The sequence below is a fragment of the Acomys russatus genome, chromosome 26, assembly GCF_903995435.1.
Source record: "Acomys russatus chromosome 26, mAcoRus1.1, whole genome shotgun sequence".
Lineage (NCBI taxonomy): Eukaryota > Metazoa > Chordata > Mammalia > Rodentia > Muridae > Acomys > Acomys russatus.
In genome coordinates, this window is record NC_067162.1 from 47,558,201 (window position 1) to 47,585,675 (window position 27,475).

At 48.5% G+C, this 27,475-nt stretch overlaps 1 protein-coding gene across 1 annotated transcript; it reads right to left on the reverse strand.

The window, feature by feature from the left end:
- Window positions 1-5,861: 5,861 nt before the first annotated feature.
- LOC127209181 (sulfotransferase 2B1-like) lies at window positions 5,862-19,980 on the reverse strand. Its single transcript, XM_051168764.1, has 6 exons — window positions 19,819-19,980; window positions 11,487-11,701; window positions 10,587-10,713; window positions 10,341-10,435; window positions 6,709-6,889; window positions 5,862-6,092 (listed from the first exon to the last, which is right to left on the reverse strand). The coding sequence occupies exons 1-6, from the start codon at window positions 19,958-19,960 to the stop codon at window positions 5,977-5,979; spliced, it is 876 nt and encodes a 291-aa protein (XP_051024721.1). The 5' UTR covers window positions 19,961-19,980; the 3' UTR covers window positions 5,862-5,976.
- Window positions 19,981-27,475: the final 7,495 nt, after the last annotated feature.

Here is a 27,475-nt window from a genome sequence, read left to right on the forward strand (position 1 = left end):
CCTACTATGAGTGCGCTTCATGGGACAGGGAGTGGGGAGGCTGAACTCAGAGAAATGTAGCAGTCTGGGCAAGAGTACACTGCAGAATCATGAGCTGGGCCTTCCAGGCTGCAAAGCCTTGGTTATGTGTGCATGTGTGTTTAGACATGTGTCTGTGCGCATGCAAATATGTGCATGTGTGTTGCTGTTTCACAACGTGTCCGAGTGTGCGTGTGTGCATTTGGGAAGGGCCCCAGTCTTTGGTTGCTTCGCCATCGAAGCCTCTTGGCAAAACTCTCCCAGCCACACCTGGGGTTGGTCTACTCTGTGGGGTTTTATTCCAACAGCAACATCCAGATATAGAGAGTGCTATTTGCAGGGTCTAGGTGAAGCCTGCTTCTCTCTTGAATAAGTATGTCATTGCCCACGGTTTGCAGATGGGCACTGGCCTCTGGAGGCCAGTACAAAGAAAGAGCATCAAAACCAGGGATTAGCTGGGTGTATGGAGTTTGCCCTGGGTAGCCTCAACCCCAGAAGGTTCCATTTCAGAACTAAAGACAGAATCTCAGCCAGAGGAGGTAAGGTAAGAAGTCATCTGTTTGGGGTGCTAGGAGTTACACATCCTTTTGGGCTGGCTGGCTGCCTCTACTGTGGGGTAGGGGAGCTGATGGTCAGGGGCTAAGGACTAAATCCTCTTAGCACCACTATGTTGCACTGAGAAATAACCTCGGCATAGGGAAAGGAGGTCCCTGTGAGGCAGGGGTCGGGAAGAGGCTCTTCCCTTGTTCTGGACTCCATCTTTGAGGGCATCTACTTTAGCAACTAGGATGAGACTTGGGGACATAGTCCTACCACACCTCCACCCCCTTCTCAGTGCCACTCTCAGCCAGGGTCACAACCCTGACCCTGTGCAGTCCTGAGGCCTAGACTTCAAGGCAATCTTTGGTGAGATTTCAGGATGATAGAAACCAAGCAGATCTCAGGCATCTTGTGAGCGATGCACCAGGTCTCTTTCTGACTCAGTGTTTTCTCTTTCCTCCCAAGACTAGAAGTGGTCCAGGCATCCGGCCCCCAAGTGAGAGTCTGGCACAGGGTCAGTGTGTCCTTTGAGACTCCATACCATTCCCAATTCCAGCCTATACTACTAAGAGAATCTGCTCTTAGTGGCTCGGCACCATCCTAAATCCTTGCTGGACTCATCCAAGAAGGCCATGGGTCCATCCTCCATCACTAGCTATTGGGGCCCGAGACAAGTATCTATGCCTCTTTGTGGCTTGGGAGCACTTCCCTAACTGGTCACAAAGTGCACCAACTGTTTTCACTAGGCTTTAGGTCTTGTTTTTTGTTTTTGTTTTTGTTTTTGTTTTTCGAGACAGGGTTTCTCTGTGTAGCCTTGGCCATCTTGGACTCACTTTGTAGACCAGGCTGGCCTCGAACTCACAGCGATCCGCCTGCCTCTGCCTCCCGAGTGCTGGGATTAAAGGCGTGCGCCACCACGCCCGGCTTAGGCTTTAGGTCTTACATACATGGGGTCATGGTGCACTCACTGCCCTGCGGAGACCAGCGTGTGTGTCACTCCTTCCCACTGTGGGCAGGTCTCTCCTGTTGTCGCATCTGTGTCATGCATCTTTCTGTAATTAGGGGGCTGCTCTGGACATCCCCGAACTCAGTTTTATCAAGCTGACCTGTTGGCCCCGGAGTGAGCCCAATTCATTCAGAAGAGCTACCCTTCCAGAACACTTGCTGCCCTTTGTGCTCTCATCCCAGCCCTTCTGAGCATGTGGCAAGTCCTGGGACTTGGCTTGCTTTTTTTCTCTGCTGCTGAGGTCCAGTGCTTGTAGGCCACTGGGGCCTCCTTCAACTCCCAAAGATCCACCTGCCTCTGTCTCCCAAGTCCTAGGAATAAAGGTGTGCTCCGTCACTACAGGCTGTCTCTTTGGTTTTGAGGCAGGGTCTTATATAGGCTGCTTACTGGGGGGGGCGGGGCGGGCTGGAAAGCTGTGCAACTGGGGGAGCCTGTCTGGAGCAAGAGTGAGGTCCAGAGGTGCCCAAATCCTTGAAATCATGTCCTGAGACTGGCAGGAACAGGACAGCTTCTTCCCTGCTCTGGGCTTGCATGTCCTGGCACACGCAGCCTTGAAACCCCTACCTCTGCCATCTTTGAGGTCCCTTGGTGGCCAGGTTACAGGTTAAACTTCCTTTCTCCTTTTTTTTTTCCCCCCCTGGTTTTTCGAGACAGAGTTTCTCTGTGTAGCCTTAGTTGTCCTGGACTTGCTGGCCTCGAACTCACAGTGATCTACCTGCCTCTGCCTTCCCAGTGCTGGGATTAAAGGCAAGCGCCACCACAGCCTGGCCAATGTTTGCAGCCATTGTAGAGAGCATCTGTAATGAATCTGGGAACCCCTCCCTTGGCTATGGCCAGTCAATAGTTGTTTGAGTATGAGGGCTTGGGTTGTTAAGGGCAACCCTGTGGCTAGGACCGGTCCTCCTTGGAGCTCTTACATACTTATCTTTCTTTTGTCTTTTCTTTCTTTCTTTCTTTCTTTGAGACAAGGTCTCTCTACATAACCCTAGCTATTCTAGAACTCACATGTAGACCAGGCTGGCTTTGAACTCATATCCACCTGCCTCTGCTTCCTTACTGCTGGGACTAAAGCTGTGTGCCACTATGCCCGGTTTCATGCAGTTGTCTTAATGGTTAGACAGTGGAGACCCTGCTCTCTACTGTGTGGGGGGTGGGAACACATTTCTGCCATACCTTTCTGCTTGCTCTAAGCTCTCTGAAAACGGCTCTTCAGGAAGCTGGGGAGATGGCTCAGTTGGAAAAAAAAATAGCTTGCTGCACAGGTATGGGGCATGTAGCTTGGATCCCTAGAACTTGAATAAAAAGACAGGTCCACTTGTGGGCATTTCTAATTTCAGCACTGGTAGACAGAACCTGGTCATGGAACTCCAGGTTTAGTGAGAAACCCTATATCAAAAAATGAAATAGAGATGCTGAGACATAGCTCAGCAGTTAAGAGCACTTGATGTACCGGGCATGGTGGCGCACATCTTTAATCCCAGCACTTGGGAGGCAGAGGCAGATGGATCGCTGTGAGTTCAAGGCCAGCCTGGTCTGCAAAGCAAGTCCAGAACAGCCAGCCAAAGCTACACAGAGAAAAAAGAAAAGAAAAGAAAAAAAGAAAGAAAGAAAGCACTTGCTGCTCTTCCAGAGGACCCAAGTTCAGTTCCTGGCACCTAAGTTCGACAGCTTGTAACTGCCTGAAACTCCAGCTCTGGGGATCTGATACCTTCTTCTGGCTTCCAAAAGTACTCACACGTGTGCATACACATAAATAACACATAAGTAAAATATTTTTCTTTCTTTTTTTAAAATTTATTTATTTATTTATTATGTATACAATGCTCTGCCTTCATGTACACCTGCAGGCTAGAAGAGGGCACCAGATCATATTATAGATGGTTGTGAGCCACCATGTGGTTGCTGGGAATTGAACTCAGGACCTCTGGAAGAACAGCCAGTGCCCTTAACCGCTGAGCCATCTCTCCAGTCCAAGTAAAATATTTTTCAAAGGCTTATCTTAAAAAAAAAAAAGGGTAAGGACTGATTGAAGAAGATATCTAATGTTTTGTTGTTGTTGTTTTGTTTTTAATCTAGACAGGGTTTCTCTGTGTAGCTCTGGCTGTTCTGGACTCACTTTGTAGACCAGGCTGGCCTCGAACTCACAGAGATCTTCCTGTCTCTGCCTTCCGAGTGCTGGGATTACAGGTGTGTACCATCATGCCCGGCGAAGACACCTGATGTCTCTGGCTTCCATAGGCATGGACATATAGTGCATACATATTTATATGCACATGCACACACATACAGACACACGCAAAGGGCTCTGTAGGATGGGACATGCAAGGTTGAATCAAAGAAATCAGGAATAGAGTGGACCTGTGGGATTCAGGTTATGTGAAGTTCTAAGGTAGGGGTGTGAGAAAGTCTCGGCTGTAACAGGACCCCAGACCTTAGCACAACTGAATCCATGATAGAAGAACCATTCAGGGCCATAAAACTCAGCATGTAGACAACACACCAAAATGAAAACAAAGACCCTAATCCATCGAAGCCCGCAGTTTTGGTAAAGTCTCTAAATGCACTAATCTTGCTTTTTGGCTTCTGCAGTTCTGCTTCTGGCTAGCTGTTCATATTAACTAAAGTATGTGAACCTGGCATTCAGTATGTAGGCCAAGCTGGCCTTGAACTCATAGAAGATCCATCTGCCTCTTCTTCCTGAAGGCTGGGATTAAAGGTGTGTGCTGCCACACCCAGAAGATATAGAATTCTTGCTAAGCATGAGTGAGTCCTTGGCTTCAGCGCCCTGTGCTGCAAATCAGCCTTGCTTCCCCTCTGCAAGGTGCGTTTGATGTCTCCACCCTCAAGCTCCATTTACCCCTGGTCATTCTGGGTAGTGTAGTCACTCTGGCCTCTTTTTTTTTTTTTTTTTTTTTTAAGCGTGAGGGTGTCAGAGGCATTGGAACTGGAATTACAGACAGTTGTGAGCTGCCATGTGGTTGCTGGGAATTGAACCTGGGTCCTTTGGAAGAGCAGACAGTGCTCTTAACCACTGAGCCATCTCTGCAGCCCCCCAGTCACTCTGGCCTCTTGGCTGGACTGGCAAGCCTACAAGGATTTGCATCTAAAATTTCACCCAAGAAAACAGAGAAGCAGGGCTTGTTCCTTCCCTGCCTCTCCCATGGCACTCTCCATTTTGCCCCTGAATTTCATTTCCGGGCTGTCTTCCTTCCCAACTCTATTGATGGCCCCTGGGCTTGACTTTTGACACCAAGACCCTGAGGGAGACAGCTGGCTGGTCACAGTACTCTAGCAGCCTGCCTCAGGCCTGGTACATCCCTGCTGGGGTGCACGGCTAAGGTTAAGCACTAGGCACATGTGCCACAATGTCCAGGATGCCAATTCTTGGCATCTGGATGCCTTCGTGTCCTTCCATGCTGGCACAGGCAAAAGTGGTGCAGCTTCCAGCCCTGCACTCAGACCCTGAAGGGTCCCCACTCTCTTGTGGCCTCATAGCTTCTCTTGGCTGAGCTGTCGCCTGGAGCAGGAAACTACCAACATCACACTGCCCTATCCCGAAATAAAAAACAGGGATCCTTTCCAGTCGTTGAGCCAAGGCCAAAGGTCTAGAGAGGGTTGATCTCATTGCGGTGTGTGAGCAGACAGCTTGTAGGACAGGCTCTAAATGAAAACACGACTGAGCTCTGAATCAGTGTGTACTGGAGCCAGCTACTTGGAAGAAGGCTCTCCTTGGCTTCCAGCCAGGACTGGCTTTTTGTCATATTGCCATTAGTGTATTCCATGGAACGGAGGCAGACGGGCAGCAACGCGGAGGACTAGAAAGGACTTTGCTGGCACCACTTGGGCCTGGTTATGCCCAGGGCTGCCATCCCTCCTTCCCAGAGCAGAAGCTGGCTGCTGCGCACATGTGGCTAGGACAGCAGATATCCTGGTGAGAGCCCCAGTGAGTGGGCCGAGATTCTCCCATTACTCGGGTTGGTTGGTGTTTGTTCCCAGTGTTGAAATGACTTCTCTGGTCTAGACTAGGTGTCCCAGGGTACCCCACAGGTGCTCCCTATTTTCTATATCTTTACTTTTACCCTCTAGAAGAATGACTCTGGGGTATAAGGTCTAGGGAAGTCATGTGTAGAGGTTCTGAAGAAAGCTTTGGGACTGTAGCCCAGTGAAGGGCTGTGCTCTTGAGGTAAAAAAAAAAAAAAAAAGAGGGTCCTGTGGGTGTACCTCAATCTTCGCCCTCAGGTCCCAGGGTAGGGATGTAGGACACAGATTTGGGTGGAGCTGAGACAGAGTCTGCACAGCATGGCCCAGAGCTTTTATTGCTAGACCAGGGAGTAGCCCAGGAGGACAATGGGCCAGCGGGCCAGCGGGCCAGGGGGCCAGGGAGGCAGGACTGTGGGAATCGGTCAGAAGGGTCAGTCCATGTGCCAGGGCAGGCAGAGGCCAGAGTCACCCATCTCGGACTGGTATACAGCGTTGAACCTCTTATCCAGCTCAGGAGTAAAGTGTTCCTTCCAGCTCCCCACAACACCTGGAGGAGTAAGAGCAGACGGCATGAGTCAGGCAAGGAAAGGAGATGACAAGAATACACCACAGCCAGCCCCTGAGAAACTGGCTGCTGTCTCTCCATCACCATATTCGGAACTGTGTCCTGTAGGAGGCACGTGCACCATCTACCTGCTACCTGGGAACATGACTGGACTTAGAAACCGGGGTAAGCGGTGATGATGGTGCCCTGATCTAGTGTCCTGGGAGAGCGTGGGAGCAGAGCCCATGCTGGTTTGAATAGGTAAGATCCCCATAGACTCAGGTGTGTGAGTGCTTGGCCCATAGGGAGTGGCACTATTAGGAGGTGTGGCCTTGCTGGAGTGGGTGTGGCCTTGCTGGGGGATGTGCGGCCTTGTTGGAGTGGGTGTGGCCTTGCTGAAGGAAGTGCATCACTGTGGGGCAGACTTTGAAGTCTTTTATGCTAAATCTACGCTCGGCGTGTGGCACACAGTCTCTCCCCAGTTGGCTGTCTCAAAGAGAATCCAGGACAGCCAAGATAACAGAGAAACCTCTTGAAAAACCAAAAAATTGAAAAGTGAATGTTCACTGTTCCAAGCTGGGCCCTTGGCACGTGGATGGAGGCTGGGAGGGCGGCCTACCTTTCCTCAGGAACTTGCTCTGGCTCTGGTCCATGATCTCCTTGCCCAAAAGGCTGTAGTTGACCATGTTGCTCTCACTCATGAAGGAGAAGCTGCAATGCTCCAGTATGGTGTCCACCTCTTTGGGCCCCAGTGTGCGCCCCAGGAATTCACTTAACTTCTGAATGGTAGGGCGAGGCTCCTGGGCCCAGAGGAATGGACACATATTGAAGACATAAAAATAATACAAGTAGGGACTAGAGACACAGCTCAAAGGTTAAGAGTGTATACCGCTCTTGCAAAGGTCCCAAGTTCAGTTTCTAGCACCCTGTAACTCTAGCTCCAAGGGATCCAAGGCACAAATATCCACATATATGCATACATATACACGTGCATTTAAAAAAAAATAAACTGGGCAATCCCAGGACTCAGGAGGCAGAGGCAGGTGGATCTCTGTGAGTCTGAGGCCAGACTGGTCTACAGAATGAGTTCCAGGACAGTCAGGGCTACACAGAAAGGCACTGCCTCAACTCTTCCCCCCCCCCCAATATATATTTATTCCCCCCCCCAATATATATTTAAAAACAGTACAAGTAACTAGAAGTGTGAACAGTCATGCTCAATTCAATATCATCCATTATAGGAAGAATTCAATATTATCCATTATAGGAAGAATTCAATATTATCCATTATAGGAAGAATTCAATATTATCCATTATAGGAAGTAGCTGGAAACAGCATAAAATCCAAACATGAAGGGAATTATTTTAGCTATGTCTGTAGCACAGAATATTTCCTAGTCATTAAGAATGCATAGGTGGACACCAGGCGTGGTGGCACATACCTGTAAGCCCAGCACTCAGGGAGGCAGAGGCAGGCATATCTCTGTGAGCTCGGGGCCAGCCTGGTCTACAAAGTGAGTCCAGGACAGCCAAGGCCACACAGAGAAACCCTGTTTCAGAAAAGAAAAAAAAAATTGGCTTGCAGGCAAAAAGGAGGAGTTTTTTGTTTTTCTTTGATTAATGATTGGTGTGGGAGAGCCCAGCCCATTGTGGGACACAGAAATTAAAGCCCAGAGAGACACAGAGGGCACTGAGGGTGGCTGGTCTCAGTTCCTGCCAGGAGCCTTGCCTGAGCAGTGTCCAATCGGGCCAGCACCACCAATTCCCAAGGACTGGAAGCAGGGTATAAAAATCTTGAAAAATCAAATCTCACGCATTAACATATTTTTATGTTTATATTGAGCTTAAGAAAAAAAGAAAACTGAGCTTTAATTTCTGTGTTTGTATTTATTTTGTATTTTTGTAAACTCATTTGGTTGCAAACGCCTAAACCTATTGATAAAAATCTATTCATGGTCATCTTTGTTTTTCTTGTTCTAATGTCTTAAGGCCAAACCAGCGCTGTCTGCTGGGGGCAAATGTGTACAGTTTCTAAGACCCAACAGATCTTCAATTCCCAAAAATCCCTTGGCACACACCACCTCAACAGCTGGAGCCAAGGCTGCAAGGAAGGAAAGGTCAGCCTTGTGGATGTAATTTAAAACACACTGTGAAGAAGTGGATTTCGCCTTGTTATTCCGAGTTTAAAAATCTTGCTGTTTACACATAATATTGGAACAGCTCAGAGAACTCAGGGTTCTCCAGCACCGGGCATGCCTCTGCTGGCTGTGCCAGGGTGGGGGGAGTAAGTGGAAGGCCTGTCTGTTCCTTTAGAAAGTGCAGGGGCTGAAGGGAGAAGCAAATGGGGGGGGGGGGGGGGGAACGGGGAGGGGAGTGTGTGCATGCGCCAGGGCTGCTCAGAGGAGCCTACCTAAATTTTCAAATGCAGTCAAATACGAATCAGAGATTACTTTGAGGAATAAACACAAAAAAATCACATTAATAGACTGAATGTACAGCTTAGGGCCCAGGGGGAGATCAAAGAGGACAGTTAGTGCTCTACTTCCACCACGTGGGGTTCAGGGATCGAACCAGGCCAACAGATGCCGCTATCCACTGAGCCAGCTCTCTGGCCCCCTACATGTTTTGTGGTTGTTGTTTGTTTTCTGGTTTTCGTTTCTATTCAGTGTGTGTGTGTGTATGTGTGTGCATTTAGAGGCCAAAGGAAAATCTCAGGTGCCATTCCTTAGAGAAGCCCATCTTGTTTTTTGAGAAAAGGTCTAACACAGGTGTTCAACTCACCAGACTGGGCTGGCCAGGCAGTGAACCATTGGCATCTGTTTGTTTTGGGCTCCCCAACATGTGTCACTAAAGCCTGGCTTTTTAATGCGGGTTCTGGGTATCAAACACAGATCCTCATACATGTTCCAGGAGCACCTTAACAACTTAGCTATTTCCCAAGTCCCACACTATTAAAATTGTAAATGTACATCAGAAATTCTTGGGGCTGGAGAGATGGCTGAATAGTTGAGCACTTGCTGCTCTTCCAGAGGATACAGGTTCAAATCCCAGCACCCACGTCAGGCAGCTCAGAATTGCCTGTAAGTCCAGCTTCAGGGGATTCAGTGTCTTCTTCTGGTCCCCACTGACACTGGAAGATGCATACACACACAAATAAAATGAATTAAAAATTCTTGAAATTTAGCCAGGCATGGTGGCATATGCCTTTAATCCCAGCACTCGGGAGGCAGAGGCAGGCGGATTGCTGTGAGTTCAAGACCAGCCTGGTCTACACAGCAAGTCCAAGACAGCCAAAGCTACAGAGAAATCCTGTCTCGACAAAAAAAAAAAAAAAAAAAAAAAAAAAAATCTTGAAACTCATGTTGGAGAGCTAAGAATACTCATTTGTAGAAACTGGAGAGGTTGCTCAGAGGTCAAGAGCACTGGCTGCTCTTCCAGGGGTCCTGAGTTCAATTCCTAGGAACCACATGGTGGCTCATAACCATTTATAATGAGATCTGGTGCCCTCTTCTGGTGTGCAGGTGTACATACAGGCAGAATACTGTGTACATAATAAATAAGTAAATAAATCTTTAAAAAAATTTCATTGTAGCCAGGTGCAGAGCAGCACACCTGTAGTTCCAGCACTCAGAGAGGCAGAGACAGGTGGATTGTTATGAGTTTTCTCTCTCTCTCTCTCTCTCTTTTTTTTTTTTTTTGAGACAGAGTTTTCTACCTGTAGCCTTGACTGTGACTGTCCTGAACTCTCTCTGTAGACCAGGCTGGCCACGAACTCACAGCGATCCACCTGCCTCTGCCTCCCAAGCGCTGGGATTAAAGACAAGCACCTCCGGCTTGCTATGAGTAGTTATTATTCTTGCAGAGGACCTGGGTTTGATTCTCAGCACCCACATGGAGGCTACAACTCTCTATAACTCCATTTCCAGGGGATCTAATGTCCATTTTCTGGCCTCCTTGGGCAGCAGGCACACACATGGTACATAGTCATGTTATATATATGGAGACAAACACTCATCACATAAGATAAAGTAAGATTTGCTTCAAAGTCCTACCAATATGTCTTACGAGGGCTGTTACTTTCGGAAAGCTGAAGGCAGGAGAGTTATGAAAGTGTCAGTATCGCTGGCAGTCCTGTCTTAGGAAAACAAGCCCCACAGAATGTTCTGGAAGAGCTGGGGATGCCAGGGCTTTCACTGAGGGGGAGTTGGCTGTAGGTGGTGGCCTGTGGGATATGTGGAGGGGGCAACCCACCTGCTTCAGCTCCTCATAGGTGATAAAAATCAAATTCAGGTCTTTCTGGAGGCCCAGCCATCCCTTCACGTGGTCAAACCAGGAGCCGAAGAAACCTGAGGAGGGAGGAAACGGAGGAGGCGCTGCAGCTGCGGAAGCTGGGCTGGGGCCCAGGTGGAACAGGGTGGCCTCTGAGGCACTGCCCGTCAGGTGGGTGATGGGGCGGGGCGGGGCGTCTCTGAGAGCCCCTCAGTGCCTGAGACCCACCTGTGCCCTCGAGAAACTCGTCCACAAACTCTTCAAAGGAGCCGGGATTGGGCAGGAAGCCGGCTATTCTGTGAAAGTGGTAGTAGGAAACCAGAACGTCCTTAGGGTTCCGTGCCATGTACACCACCTGGCGGGCAGAGTCGTGAATCTCAGGGCTCTCTGAGGTGCTCCGGACTTCCCCAGCTGAGCCCTGGGTTAGAAGTGGGGCATGGGAAGAGTTGCACAGCGCTGTCCTGGAGCCCCCAACACAGCAATGAATGGTAAAGTGGATGCCAGGCATGGGCCACACCCAGTCACTGAGTGGCAACAGGCTGGGGTCCTGTCTGGCTAGTGAATGAGTGCCTTCTGGGGGCATATTTTGGTTTCTTTATTATTACATTGAAATAGTTTTGTTTTTAAATAGAATGACACTGTTATTTTATTTGAAATAAAGTAGCGTTGTTATTCGTTCCCTCTGGCTCCAGGCAGCTTGTGGCCCCCATCTCCCAACAGGTTTAAGGGGGCCTTTGCCTACCAAGGTTCCACTGCTTTCCACTGTTAGGAGGGCGGGTGTAAACCTGTGTCTGAAAGACCTACTTGGGTCTCTCTGGCTCCTTCCCACCAAGGGGACAGGGTAGGAAGAGCCAGCCACTAGGTCAACATGGGCTACTCTGACAGTCACTCCACCTGGGCCAGGAGCTCTGGCTCACCCCACCCCCTCCTTCTGGCCTGGAAGAGGCTTCCTACTGCACAGGCTACCTCAAGTCTAGCCTGGCTCTGACGCTGCTGTGATCTCTACTCACCTATGCTCCACGCTCTTCACCCCAGGGCGTGAAGGTAAAGTCTGGATCCTTCAGACCCTTTTGACCCCATCTTGACTCTTATGAAACGCTTAGGAGCCAGAAGGCGCCTGTTCCTTACCCTGGCCTTGGACTTCATCAGAGCTGGGGCCAGGCCTCTGGCATTGATGTGGGAGGTGAACAGGCGAGGCCAGGAAGCGTTAAGATTGGACAGGAAGCTGCTGAAGGAGACATGCTCTATCCAGGGCACTCGGGCCCAGTTGGGGAGGTGGTGGATAGGCCATAGGTCGCCCTCACAGAAGATCAGGCTCAGGATCTGCTGCATCCATGTGGTACCTGCAGGGCCGTGGGTGGGAGTCGGGGTGGGGCAGGTGAGGGGGCGTGGCCGCTTCTGCATAAGACAGTCACACTTTCTCATTTTCTCCTCAGAGTAATAGATCTATCGGATGCATTTACTTACTTATTTTGGTTTTTCCGAGACAAGGTTTCTCTGTGTCACCCTAGCTGTCCTGGACTCACTCTGTAGACCAGGCTGGCCTCAAACTTGGAGACCTGCCTGCCTTTGCCTCCCAAGTGCTGGAATTAAAGGTGTGTGCCACCATGCACAGCTGGTTGCATTTTTAAAATTTTTATTTATTTATTTATTATGTATACAGTTCCCTGCCTGCTTGTATCCCTGCAGGCCTGAAGAGGGCACCAGATCACATTGTAGATGGTTATGAGCCACCATGTGGTTCCTGGGAATTGAACTCAGGACCTCTGGAAGAGCAGGCAGTGCTCTTAACCTCTGAGCCATTTCTCCAGCCCTTGGGTGCGTTTTTTAATGGTGTAAAGAGGATGGTGAAGATGTTTTTGTTTTTGTTTGTTTGTTTGTTTTGTTTTGTTTTGTTTTGAGACAGGGTCTCTCTATGTAGCCTTAGCTGCCCTGCACTCACTTTGTAGACCAGACTGGCCTCAAACTCACAATTATCCGCCTGCCTCTGCCTCCCGAGTGCTGGGATTAAATAAAGGCGTGTACCACCATGCCCGGATAGGATGGTGAAGACTCTTAAGCAGGTCTGGTCCTGTACTCTCAGTCTATCTTCCACAGACCACAGAACCCAGAGCTGAGTGCTCTGCCACTCTTTTCCATGTTCCTCATCCCAGCTTGAGACCTTAATCAATGCTTGTTTGTTTGTTTGTTTAGACAGTCTCTCTACATAGCCTTAGCTATCCTAGAACTTACTCTGTAGACCAGGCTGGCCTTGAACACAGAGCTACACCTGCCTCTGCCTCCCGAGTGCTGGGATTAAAGGCGTGCGCCACCACACGTGGCCTTCTGTCGAGCTTTTATCACCTGTATTTCTGCTTTCTGTACATGAGCACTGGGAGTTTCCTAGCCCCCCCCCCCCCCCTTCTCAGCCACAACTAGGCAACTCCAATACAGGGGTTTTCTAAAGAGCTTGGGCTTTCTACACAACCCCCCCCCACACACTTACATCTTTTCCCTTCCTCCCTTTCTTGGGGTCCTACAGGTGGAGCCCTGGGTTAGTATGAATCAAGTGAGAACTCTACCACTGAGCCAAACCCCAGCCGCTGCTTCTTTTTTTCTATGTCTTCACCACAGAATTGTCTGCTTGTGGCAATGCAGGCTTTTCTTAGCAAATCTCTTCCATGCATTCTCACATTTCTTTTAGGTATTTTTTATAATAGAACCCTAGTTTTTAGTATGAATTTCTATCTTACAGCCCTAAAACATTATTAACAACCATGTTTTGTTTTGGGCATAGGCTCAGTAGAAGATCATGAAGCCCTAGGTTTTAGTCTTTGTGCCATGGGGGTTACGGGGGTGGGAAAGTAAGAAAGGAAGAGAAAAGAAAAGCATGGGCTGGAGAGATGGCTCAGAGGTTAAGATCACTGGCTGTTCTTCCAAAGGTTCTGAGTTCAATTCCCAGCAACCACATAGTGGCTCATAACCATCTATAATGTGATCTAGTGCCCTCTTCTGGTGTGCAGATGTACTTGCAGACAGATGTACTTGCAGACAGAACACTGTATATATAATAAATAAATCAAAAAGAAAAGAAAAGAAAAAAAGCATGCTTTGGAAGAAAATCACAAGTCTTGGAACTGGAGAAACAGTCCAGTGGTTAAAAGCACTGGCTGCTCTTCCAGAAAATGTGGGTTCAGCTCCCGCATGCAGCTCACAGTTCTCTGTAACTCCAGCTCCAGGGTGTGTGACCACCTCTTCTGGCCTCTTCAGCACCAGGCATGTATGTGTCATAAAGACAAGCATGGTGGGGCATGGTGTCACTCGCCTTTAATCCCAGCACTTGGGAGGCAGAGGCAGGGGGATTGATGTAAGTTCGAGGCCAGCCTGGTCTACAGAGAGAGTCCAGACCAACCAAGACTACACAGAGAAACCCTGTCTCAAAACAAAATGAAACAAAACAATAAACCAACCAAACAGAAAAGACAAAGTAGCTGTCTACATAAACAAATCACAAATAATGCTTTTCTTTTCTTTTCTTTTTTTTTAATTGTTTATTATTTATACAGTATTCTGCCTGCATGCCAGAAGAGGGCACCAGATCTCATTACAGATGGTTGTGAGCCACCATGTGGTTGCTGGGAATTGAACTCAGGACTTTTGGAAGAGCAGTCGGTGCTCTTAACCGCTGAGCCATCTCTCCAGCCCCCAAATAATGCTTTTCTAATGCTGGAGAGATGGCTCAGTGGTTAAGAGCGCCACCTGCTCTTCCAAACGTCCTGAGTTCAACTCCCAGCAACCACATCTCGGTTCATGACCATCTGTAATGTGATGTGATTCCATCTTCTGGCCTGCGGGTGTGCATGCAGGCAGAACACTGTATACATAATAATAAATAAATCTTTTTTAAAAATTAAAAACAAAAAAGAAGAAATCAGTTGTCCTCATGCGCCCCACAGTAGCAACTTTGAGGTGTAACAGTGGAGAAAAGCCTACTACAGCAGTGACAGAGACCAACAGGAAGGAACGGAAAAACAGTGTGGGAAGAGTGTTCCCGCCTCTGTGAAGATATGGGGGTGGGCTGGGCAGATGGAGAATTCTCTGTCCTTAGACAGGATGTCTTAGCAAAATAAACCGACCAGTTCTCCCATGTTAATCTGTAAATTAAACACAATTCCAATAAAAATACCCTCAGGTTTCAACAGTTAGGCAAATTGGTGCTGAAATTACACTGAAAAGAAACACACGGCAGCCGGACCTCAGAACACAAGTGGAGCTCAGTGGGGAACAGCACGTGGCTCCTGTGGCAGCCAAGTGACAGACACAAGTGTGGCCGGCAAGGGGCAGCTCAGAGCTGTGGTCCAGTGTAAGCCCTCTGGCTCCCAAAGTAGCCATTTGGCAAAGACACCACACGGGTATAAACTAAATGTGAAAGCTGCAAACAAACAGACAACTTCTTCAGTATTTGGTGTTTTGGTGTTTTGGACAGGGTCTCACTATGGGGCTGCAACTGTAGCTGTTCTGGCACTCAGTATGTAGACCAGGCTTGCCTCAACCTCATGAAGATCCACACGCACTGCCACGTTCAGTGGCAAATTCTTTTAGCACGTTCCTACAAAGCAAAATATCACTGACCCCACTCAGACTCAGGCAAGCAAGTCTGACAGTCCTTGCTGGCCAGCACAAGAGCTCGAGTCTAAGTATCTCTGAGAGGCCTGTGTATTGGCGGAAGGTGGGAGGCTAAAAGGACAGAGACTGCAGGGAGGTCTTTGGGTCATGAAGGGGTGTCCTCTGAGAGGACCCCAGTCTTTTCTCCTTTCTTCTGAGATGAGTCTTGTGTTAAGCTTCTGGTTTCCGTGCCTCCATCACGTGAGTGCCTGAGTGCTGGGATTACAGACACGTGCTGCCATGCCAGCTTGATTTGTTGCCAGGCTTCAAACTCTGAGCCTTGCCCACACTTGTGAGCATTCCTTCCAACTTACCTGTGGTTTTTTTTTTTTGTTGTTGTTGTTTTGTTTTTGTTTGTTTGTTTGTTTTTGAGACAGGATTTCCCTGTGTAGCCTTGCCTGTCCTGAATTCATTTTGACCAGGCTGGCTTCAAACTCACAGAGGTCCACCTGCCTCTGCCTCCCCAGTGCTGGGATTACAGGCATATGCCACTGTGCCTGGCTTTTTTGTTTGTTTGTTTGTTTGTTTGTTTGTTTCAAGACAGGGTTTCTCTGTGTATCCTTGGCTGTCCTGGCCTCCCTTTGTAGACCAGGCTGGCCTCGAACTTACAGAGATTCGTCTGCCTCTGCCTCCCGAGTGCTGGGCTTAAAGGCGTGCGCCACCTCCCTCTTATTTTTTGCTACTTGGGATGGATCTCGGCGCCTGTGCATGCTATGTGAGCCACTGTGTTGCTAGGCCACACCCTTGTCCCTTCCTCTTCTTCCTTTTCACTTCTCAGTCTTTGCTTTTGTTTTTTTGTTTTTCGAGACTGAGTTTCTCTGTGTAGCCTTGCTGTCTTGGACTAGCTTTGTGGACCAGGCTGGCCTCGAACTCACAGTGATCCACCTGCCTCTGCCTCTGCCTCCCAAGTGCTGGGATTAAAGGCGTGTGCCACCACGCCCGGCCTTCACTTCTCAGTCTTAAAGAGTGAATTTGCTCTGCCAAGCCCACTCTACCACGATGCTGCACAAGACCAAAGCCAAGGACATGATTGGGATCTCTAGTAAACCGGCTTTATAATCTGATTATTGTAGATGTTTTTCAGAGTGAAGGAAAGCTGACTCATTCATTCATCAACTGCTAGCTGGTCAATGCAGAATGATGATTTAGAACATCTCTGCTGGGCTGGAGAGATGGCTCAGAGGTAAGAACACTGACTGCTCTTCCAGAGGTCCTGAGTTCAATTCCCAGCAACCACATGGTGGCTCACAACCATCTACAGTGAGATCTGATGTCCTATTCTAGCCTACAGGCATACTTGCAGGCAGAACACTGTATATGTAATAAATAAATAAAATCTTTAAAAAAAAAAAAAAAGAAAAGAAAAAGAAAATCTCTACTGCCTGGAGTAGTGGAGCACAACTTTAATTCAAGCACTTGTGCAGGTGGAGGCAGGAGGATCTCTATGAGTTCAAAGCTTGTCTGGTATATAAAGCAAGTGTCAAGACAGCCAGAGCTACATAGTGAGACCCTCTCTCAAAAAATGAAAAAAAGATAAGAAAACAGTTTTAGTGTCCTCACAAGACATTTTCTTTCCTTTTTTTAAAAAAAATTTTTTATTTAATTTTAATTTATGTGCACTGGTGTGAGGGTGTCAGATCTTGAGTTACATACAGTTGTGAGCTGCCATGTGAGTGCTGGGAATTGAACCCCGGACCTTTGGAAGAGCAGACAGTGCTCTTAATCACTGAGCCAACTCTCCAGCCCATAAGACATTTTCACTGCAGTAATGCCACAGTGCTCATGTCGGCAACACTAAAGTAAGGCAACTGTAACAATGAAGCAACAACGCTCCCCAACAGGGCCATGTGAACACATTGTTATAAAAGCATCTTAGGCCGGGGCATGGGGCACATGCCTTTAATCCTATCAGAGGCAGGTGAATCTTATTGAGTTCTATGCCAGGCTGAGTTCCAGGATAGCCATGGCTACACAGACTCTGCCTCAAAACAAAACAAAACAAACCCATAAATAAATAAACACATTTAAAAAAATCTAAATAAGCAGCCTGGTCTACAAAGTGAGTCCAGGACAGCCAAGGCTACACAGAGAAACCCTGTCCTGAAAAACAAAAAAACAAAAAACCCAAAACCCTAAATAAGTAAACAAACACACCACATGCCAAGATAAATGGAAACACGCAGCCATCAATCATTTCTTCCATCTATAATTTAGTGACTTTTTTCTCTTTGTGTCTCACCTGGTCCCAGGCTGGGGACCACTGCTTGTTTCCCACGCCAACAAAGGCTACTCTGTCCCTTTATTCTGGGAGCAGTGGAACTGGGAGGGGGGGAGCTTGAGGGGGCACAAGCCACCCTGACACCACCCCACCCCCCCACCTCCCCACCCTGACACTCCCAGCCTTAACACCCTTTCCATGTTGCCTGAATCCTGACCTCACTCTGTGCCAACAGCAAAGCTGGCCTGAATTGCTTTCCCTTCCTCATACTTTCACAGATTTGTTTTTTCCACAGACCTTGGCAACCTGAGATGACTTTGGCTTTTCCTTATTAAGTTGAAAATGCGCCTTTTTAGGGAAGGAAGCTCTTTCTGGCTTCTCTGGCTTGGACAGCATCATTGCTCATGCTTTGAGGCTTGAGGGCAACATGAATTCTGGACTCTGTGGCCATGGATTTGATAACTGGGAGCTTTGCTAAGAAATTAACAGGGGGGCAGTGACTTATGCAGCGTAGATACAACGGAGAATTCAAATTCTGGGTTGGATGAAGCAAGCAGTGTGAAGTTTTCATAGCACAGTTTAAAACAGGACTTAGTGATTTCAAGAATTTTCCCTTTAATATTTTTAGACATTACTGAGTACGGGTAACTGAGATTACAAATAAGGTGGAGCCATTGTGTGTATGACCTGACTATACCAAGGAGATAGGATGGCTATAAAAGGCCTCACTGAGGGCTGGGCATGGTAGCACATGCCTTTAATCCCAGCACTCAAGAGGCAGAGGCCGGCGGATCGCTGTGAGTTCGAGGCCAGCCTGGTCTACAAAGTGAGTCCAGGACAGCCAAGGCTACACAGAGAAACCCTGTCTTGAAAAACCAAAAATCCAAACCAACCAACAACAACAACAAAAACCAACAACAAAAAGAAGGCACCCTTTGCTGGGGTCACCTTCAGGGATAGCAAATCCTCTAGGGACCTCCCTGGGAATGGGAAGGCACAGGGCTTTGCTTCTCTGGCTTCCAGGATAGGGAGGGAAAGTGTGCCACCTTTTCTAAGTCAGACAGAAGCAGTCTAAGACAAGCCAGAAAAAGACTCTTCAGAGCAGACATGGCTCCTCTCCCTCTTCTCTGCCCCCCTGCACCCCCCTGCATCCTGCCTGGGCCTAGTTGAAGGACTGGTGACAAGAGGCAGTATTGTAGCCTACTTCAGGCCAGGGTCAGCTCTGTCTGGATCTGCTCATGCAGCTTCTGGTGCTCTGTCCCCTCCCCTCTCCCCCATACAGGGACGCTGACCCCTCTCTGACCCCCTGGATCATAGACTCAGAGCCCGTAGCTCTGCAGCTCTGCTGCCCTATCCTGTAGGAGAATAGAGAGGGAACTGTAGGCACAGCCTAATGGATCCCAGCCCACCCACTGCATTCCTGCTGGTGGGAAGCCCAGCCCACAGACCAGCAGGTGACAGGAGGGGTCTGATCCAGAGAGCAGGGGGGCAGGGACAGGGCAGCTGGGAAGTGGGATAGCTATGCGAGTGGAGGGGTAGCAGGGCTGATGAAAGAGGAAGAGGCCGCAGGAATGTGGAGAAGGGGTGCTTGGCCCCTCTCTGCTGAACTGTTGGTCATTGGTAGGTAGCCCAGGTGGCCAAATCATTAGGCGGATCGTGATTTTTTTTTTTTTTTTTAAGACAGGGTTACTCTATGTAGCCTTGATTATCCTGGACTTGCTTTGTAGACCAGGCTGGCCTCGAACTTACAGCAATCCATCTGCCTCTGCCTTCCATGTGCTGGGATTAAAAGGTTGCGCCACCACCGCCAGGCCCCAGATCTTTTTTTTTTTTTTTTTTGAGACAGAGTCTCTCTGTGTAGCCTTGGCTGTCCTGGACTCACTTTGTAGACCAGGCTAGCCTCGAACTCACAGCGATTGGCCTGCCTCTGCCTCCCGAGTGCTGGCAGGCCACAGACCTTGCTCTTAATGGATATTGTGCCTCCACTGGGCTGTGCTCAGGAGACAAAAGCAAGCAAGCTCTACCCTGGTGGGGCTCCTCATCCTGGGTGCCTGGCTTTATTGCATTCAGGATGAAGAGGGTAGCCGTGCAGAACCACACTGGTACCCTGACCACACTAGAGAGGAAAGAAGACCAGGTTATCTTATGGTACTAAGGGGTTCCCATCCCCACTTAAACATACTTCTCTGGGCAAGGCAAAGCTAGTCCCCCGAAGATCACAAGCCTAAAGCACTGTAGATGAAATCCAGTTCTCAGCGCACACCCCACATCATACCCCGCATTCTTCTCACAGGCTAAGAAACGTGTTCAGGCAAACGCAGAGAGATTAGAGAGATTATGAGGAGTTGGGGGTGACAAAGGAATGGGGAGGCGGGGACTGCTGGTGCCCAGCGTAAGAACACTGTGCAGCTTCTGAGGTTACCAGGTGGAAGAATGACTGGCCAAGGAGGGGGGCTTCATGGAGCTGGTGGGGTCAACAGGCAGCTCTACATCTCACCAGATTCCCAGATTACAGGGAGAGGCCCCAGGCTCTCCACAGCAGTCACTACAGTGCCCCGGGCTCTACACAGCAGTCACTACAGTGTCCCAGTCTCTCACCTGACTTGGGGAATGTCACCAAGAGGATGTCCGTGTCCTGGAACTGGAGAGAACAAGCCGCTCTCAGGGACTCTGAGGTGTGCATGAAGCCCGGGAAGCGGATGCCATCGAAGATTTCAGTGGTGGTCATGCGTTCGGTCATGCTGGTGCTGGCAGCGGTGAGGCTGGAGATGAGAGTCGGTGACCCAGGGCCAAAAGCTTTACAGCAGGTGCAAGCCAGTCTGCCTTTCTGAGAGGATAAGAGGCCTAAAAGATTTTTTTTTAAAAAATTCGCTAAACCCTGATATAAGAGACAAGCAGGGCTGGAGAGATGGCCCAGAGGTTAAGAGCACTGTCTGTTCTTCCAGAGGTACTGAGTTCAATTCCCAGCGACCACATGGTGGCTCACAGCCATCTATGATGTGATCTGATGCCCTCTTCTGGATGCAGGTGCACGTGCAGATAGAGCACTCACATACATAAAAGTAAGTGAATAAATATTAAAGAGACTGACAGACAGACAGGCATACTGCACGTAGGAGGGGGCCGAGCAACCCATTCATTTATGGTGATACCAGATTGCCTCTACCCCCTGCTGGGGAGAGACCTCCTAACTAAATTAGGAGCCCCATACACACATTCTCCTCAAATGGCATCGAAATTTTTCTTTCTTTCTTTTTTTTTTTTTTTTTTTTTTTTTGGCTTTTCGAGACAGAGTTTCCTCTGTGTTAAACAGTCCTGGCTATCCTGGACGTCGAAGTTCTTGACCGACAGGGGACCCCAGTTCGCATCCTCACCACCACCTTAGCAGATAAATACAGACTTCTCAGTCTAGCTGTAAAGCCAGACCAGCACAGAGAAGCCTGGCTGAAAGACTTCCCCCAGGCAAGGGCAGAGATGAGAGGCATAGGTCTGGCAAAACACAAAACACTGGATATAGCCGAATTAAAACCAGGCACGGATCCAGCCAGGGTTCAACAATATCCGATGCCCTTAGAAGCTAAAAGGGGGATCACTCCTCATATCCAGTGGCTGCTGGTATTGGGAGTCCTCAAACAGTGTCAGTCAGCCCGGAACATGCCCTTGCTGCTAGTCAAGAAGCCACGCACAAATGACCTGTACGGGACCACAGAGAGGACAACAAGCAAGTGAGGGACATTTATGCAGCAGTGGCCAATCCGTACACTCTCCTGAGTGCCCCGTCCCCAGAATATCAATGGTATACTGTCTTAGATTGAAAGGCTTTTTCAGCCTGCCTCTTGCCCCAAAAAGTCAAGAATACTTCGCATTCGAGTGGCATGATCCAGAAACTGGAGTGAACGGACAATTGACCTGGATGAGGCTGCCACAAGGCTTCCAAACCTCCTGAGAATCTTCGATGAGGCCCTGCATGAAGGCTTGAGTGAGAACAGAGAACAGCACCCCCAAGTTACCCTCTTACAATATGTAGGTGACCTGCTGATAGCAGCCTCAGATCAAGAAATATGCCTATAAGGGACAAAAGACCTGCTCCAGACACTGGGAAAACTCCGATATAGAGCCTCTGCAAAGAAAGCCCACTTATGCAAATCAGAGGTGGCTGTCAGATGTCCTGCAAAGAAACAGTCCTTAAGATCCCAGCCGCTAGCCAGGCATGGTAGCGCATGCCTTTAATCCTAGCACTCGGGAGGCAGATCTCTGTGAGTTCAAGGCCATCCTGGTCTACAAAGTGAGTCCAGGGCAGCCAAGGCTATACAGAGAAACTCTTTCTCGAAAAATCAAAAAATAAGTAAATAAATAAATTAATAAATAAAAATATGCCACCCCCTAAAAACCCAAAGCAAGTGCGGAAATTTCTGGGATCAGCTGGACTCTGTAGATTCTGGATACCAAGTTTTGCAGAGCTTGCAAAGCCTAGACTAAGAGCTCTTTACAAATCAGGTCGTCCACCAGAACCTCATTGGTTCCAACCAGGAGATTGAAGACATCGCCAGGGGTCACTGGAACCACATTGGAAGGGACCATATGTGGTATTGCTGACAACTCCATCTGTATTGAAAGTCAACAGCATAGCTACGTGGGTCCATCACACGCATGCTAAGATGGCCAACTCAAGAAGTCCACTTGACTCCTGCTGCGACAGAACAGGAAGCAAAAAAGGGACCTTCACCACTCAAACTAAAATTATCACGTTTGTGATAGGAACGTTAACAGTATGTACCACTGTTGGGAATCCACACACCCCTATAAATAATACCTGGGTCCTGTGGGACAAAAATGACAATGTTTTAGCTATGGCATCTTGGGTAGTTCCTTCAAACACTTGGTTCCCCAAGTTAAGCTTCGTCCTGGCCCTCACCACGCCATCAGAGACACGAGTAAGACATAGGGCTGAAGGCTCCAGGGTACATTTTTATATGTGTCCTTCCCCCTTTGATTCTCCTTGGTGGTAGGGACACTGTGGGACCGTGGTTGACGTGTCCCGTGCAGAATGGGCATGTGAGGAGTATGACGCTGACTGGAAACCTATTTCCACTCTCCTAATTGTTCAGAGACCCCAATATGATAAATATATATGATCAGTCACTGATAACATTCGAAGTAACCCCAAGCCCTGCAACCAACTCATATTTTCTTTTACTGACCAAGGTAAAAGACAAACTAATTGGCTACAAGGCAAAAAATTTGGGTTACGTCTCTGGATGGTAGAACGGCTTGGGGGGATAATATGCCTTAAGCTTCTTCTTTCAGAAAAGGGTCCCAAAGCTATAGGCCCTAACACCATCCTAAAAGGGGCGCTCACAGGCCCCAAAACCATCCTGCATCCCCCCTTATAGGCTCCGCTACTTCCAAAGTGCCCTGAGCAACAGAGAGCCTCAGCTGCCCATATACCCCTTCTCCAAAGCTTTACCAAGACAGGAAACCCCAGTCTGATCCCCTCCGAGAATTGATGCTCAGTTCTTATAAAGCTGGAAATGAGACCTGCCCAGACCTCACCACGTCTTGTTGGTTATGTTATGATGCACGGCCTCCTTTTTATGAACCATAGCAATTGTCAGTAACTACACTCTTGCTGCAGATATGACTGGTTACAGATAGCATCAACTCCCACAGGCCAGACTCACCCTCCAACTGGTCTCTGGAAGCGGAACTTGTGTGGGAACAATCCTGGACAGCCAGGGGAGCCTCTGTAAACAGTCCTTTACCATTGGTGTAGGAACAGACCAATATTTGGTACTTCCTAACAATACATGGTGGGCCTGTACCTCTGGCCTGACCTCCTGTGTGTACAGTAAGCAGCTCTCAGATTCTTACTGCCTGCTAGTACAATTGATTCCCCGGCTCATTTATCACAGCCACGAGGAGTTTCTCTTGGCCTTTTGATCCATTTAGCCAAAGTCACATGAGAAACAAAAGGGAGCCTATAACAGCTACAACTCTCACAGCACTACTAGGGCCTGCAGGGGCAGGAACAGGCATCCCCTCGCTGGCTTTTCAGGACAAACATTATAGTCAGTTAAGGGAATCTGTTGACTCGGGCATCCAACGATTAGAGAGCTCCATTTCAGGTTTAGAACAAAACGTTGATTCCTTGGCAGAGGTAGTTAGTTCTTCAGAACAGAAGGGGGCTCACTTGGTGTTCTTACAACAAGGAGGCTTATGTGCAGCACTCAGAGACGAATGCTGGGTTTTTGTTTTGTTTTTGTTGTTGTTCTGTGTTTTTAATATATTTTATTAATTTATTCATATTACATCTCAAGTGTTATCCCCATCCCTTGTATCCTCCCATTCCTCCCTCCCTCCTATTTTCCCCTTACTCCCCTCCCCTATGACTGTGAATGAGGGGAACCTCTTCCCCCTGTATATGCTCATAGGGTATCAAGTCTCTTCTTGGTAGCCTGCTATCTTTCCTCTGAGTGCCACCAGGCTTCCCCATCCAGTTAACCCAGAAGCAGAAAGACTCACATGGTATATACTCACTTATATCTGGACACTTGCCCAAGGGACATGGCCCATGAAAGCCTTCACTTACCAGGAAAATGGGACAGAGGGGAGGACATCCTATTGGGACTCTAGGTGAGAGAAGCATGGGAGAATGGGGAAATAGAAGGATCCAGAGGGTCCTAGAAAACTACAAGTAGAACATTATGACAGGCAGATCTGGGCCCAGGGGTCCTGCTCAAACTATGGCACCAGCCAAGGACAATACAGGCGGTAAACTTTAAACCCCTACCCAGATCTAGCCAAGGGACAGGACATTCTCCACAGTTGAGTGGAGAGTGGAGTCTGACTTTCACACGAACTCTGGTGCCCCATATTTGACCAAGAATGCTGTTTTTATGTCAGTAGGTCTGACCTTATAAAAGAGTCCTTGGCTACAGTCAGGGAAGGTCTAGGGAAGAAAAGCCAAGATGGGTTGACACTTGGTTTAGTGCTTCACTTGGCTAACAACTTTGATATGCACCCTCCTGGGCCCATTAATTATTCTACTACTGTCACCTTCAGGCCATGCTTGCTAAATAAATTATTAACACGTATTAAACAAAGGCTGAGCACCATTCAGCTAATGGTGCTACGGTCATATAGCCAGAGACTGGCCCCTGATGAAAGTGTTCATGACCTCTACACATTGCTAGTCTCCATACTCTCTGGAGTATGATTCTGAGAGCTGCCAAGAGATGCAAAATACTGGACCCCCCCGACCTCCCGAGGCTTGAGAAAAAGAGGCCAGCCTGGCAAGATTACGGCTGCACCTCATCCCCAGATGAAAACCTCCAGCCCTCTAACCCCCAATGACAACAACCCTATGCCAGCATGGAAGCAGCTACGGAAGACGAGACCTCCATCCATATTCCCAATTAAAGGACTAAAATAGACTAATTGAGTGCATCTTGAGCAGTCGAGCTAAGTTCCCTCTTAGAAAGGGGGAATGAGAGAATGAGAGGCCTAAAAGATTTTTTTTTTTTAAATTGGCTAAACCCCGATATAAGAGACAAGCAGGGCTGGAGAGATGGCTCAGAGGTTAAGAGCACTGTCTGCTCTTCCAGAGGTCCTGAGTTCAATTCCCACTAACCACGTGGTGGCTCAGGACCATCTATACTGCTCTCTTCTGGATGCCGGTGTACACGCAGATAGAGTACTCACATCATAAAAGTAAATAAGTAGTATTTTTGAGAGAGAGAGAGAGAGCAGTTAGATAGACTCAGGGAGTAACCTGGGGGTGCATTCCCTCCTGAGCTAAGGGGATACTGTTCCCTAACAAACCACCTGGATGGCCATTAAAACCAAGGCCACTGGAACCACATATGGCCTTGGCACCAATCTAAGAGTCACAAAGTTCTTTGAAGAAACAGACTTAAAAGGTAGGAAAATGGATAACAATTGAGTTGTAATCTGAATAAATTAATAATAAAAAAAGGTAGGAAAACAGCTGTAAGGAGATTTGAACTCACAACTGCTAGGAAGAGCCCCACCAGAGATAGCGTTACCTAGCAACTGACCTGAAGGGCCCCACCAGAGATGGGATTACTAAGAAAATAGACACTTCCCTGGGCACAGTGGTGAACAAAGAAAAGAAAGAAAGTTAATCCGTGGGTGATCTTGGTGCCTTTCTCTGTAGCCTGTCACCTTTTGGACATTAGACTCCCTGTTACTCAACCAATAGATGACTGCCAAACTAGGATTCCCCCTGTTTTAGGGACATTGGGAGGAAAGGGACTTATAAAAGGCCCCCAGATCAACGCCCCGGGGTCGCTTCTTGATACTGTTGATTTGGTGTCGGGTGTGATCCAGCCCAGTGCCAGCTGAAATATTAAAGATTCCTCTTGCATTTACAGTGGTTTCAGGTCTTTCTGGTTCTTTTTTTGGGGGGTCTCAAGGTCTGGGCGGAACAATTCCATCACTAAAATGTGGAGATAGGTCCACACGAGGTGGCTGCTGGTTTTGCTCTCAGATGTCACTGCAGGACCATCTCACAACTTTGGTCAAACTTGCCTGTCATCTGGGCCAAGGAAGGTCCAAGTCCCATCAGAGGGTATAGATCTCTGTGCTCTGGCCTTGGACTAGCTAGCAGTAGCATCTATCTGACCTTGAGAGTGTGGCCCATTGCTTGGCAGAATTCTGCCCTAGCCACCAGCTCTTGGCCACTTGTACACAGGGGTGCACCTCAGCAGCGGACTTGTGTGGTTGCGACATACTGTGAGCATCCTTGTGGACTTGGGAGCTGCTTGTCTCAGCCCCAGGGCAGTAGTGAGAATGGTCCAAACGCCCCATCCGAAGGCCCCATCCAGCAGCCAGACAGTTCCCACCCACAGCCCCTCTTCAGTCTTCCTACACAGCTGCTCAGCCTCGGCTGACAGGAATGTTCTTACAGAATCCTGGAGCAGGGTTGTGACAGGAGCCCCACCTCCCCCGCCCCCAACCCGGTCCCTTTGGAATTTCCTACTCACCACAAAGTCTTTCTCTGCAAATTTTGCTTTTCTCTTTGCACGCAGGCCAGTGCTAGAAAACGTGGCTCAGGCTCTACTTGGGCAGCTCTAAAGAGGCTCCACCCTGGCGTTGCAGGGCCCTGGGGTAGATGACTGCAGGGTGCCCCGCCCCCAACCAGACCCATTTGGGGGAGGGGCTGGGAAAAGAGTGCGTGCATAGGCAAGCAGTAAGTAATGTTCAGAACCGAAGTAATTTTTGAGCAGACCAAGTTGCAGTTTAACAGTGACTAGGCATAACACAAATCTGCTGTTTCAAAATGCTCCCCTTATGGAGGCAGGGGCCAGGGAACAGGGCAGGAGCAGGGCAGGGCAGCATCCCTTTCTGGTATTCTGACAACAAAAGAGGGCAGCTTTCTCTGCCGCCCTAGAAACCATGCTGTTTGCGTGACTTTGACACTTGTGGTAAACAGGAGACACACACAAAGCAACTAGAGAGCTCTAACAAAGTGTGTCCATAAGGACTTCTCCATCCTCTGCCACCAACAGCTCCAACTACCGAATCCCTGGCCTCACAGTCTCACAGGGTATCTTACTGCCTACAGTGCTACTTGCAACAACCAATGTCCCGGAGACTTGTATACAGCAAAACAAAACTTCCATCTGCTCAGGAGATTGGTTTGTCTGGGTTTTTTTTGTTTGGTTTGGTTTGGTTTGGTTTAGGGGGGTATTGTTTTTGTTTTGATCCGTTATGCTGCAGGGCACTGAGTACCTGGGCTCCACCCTCTTTGTCTTATGATGGTATACACTGACCTGGTACCCACTTGTCCTTGCCTTTCCCTTAAACAGTAACTCCATCTAGCCGGGCGTGGTGGCGCCTGCTTGTAATCCCAGCACTCGGGAGGCAGAGGCAGGTGGATCGCTGTGAGTTCGAGGCCAGCCTGGTCTACAAAGCAAGTCCAAGACAACCAAGGCTACACTGAGAAACCTTGTCTCAAAAAACAAAAACAAACAAACAAACAAAAGAGTAACTTCATCTCCGATGCCTCTTTTTAGATTTTAACAGGGAGAAATTCACTCAGAATCTCAAACCCAGAGAGACAAAAGCCATGTTCTCCAAAGGTCCAGTTAAGCAGATTCACTCATTCACATACCATGTGATTACCACGTGCAGGACTGAGACACACGACAGTTCAGAAACCCCCCTTGGCCTCTTGACACAAACCTGTGTCCTCCCTATATAACAAGGAACACAAGCTTGTCACCATCCCTTG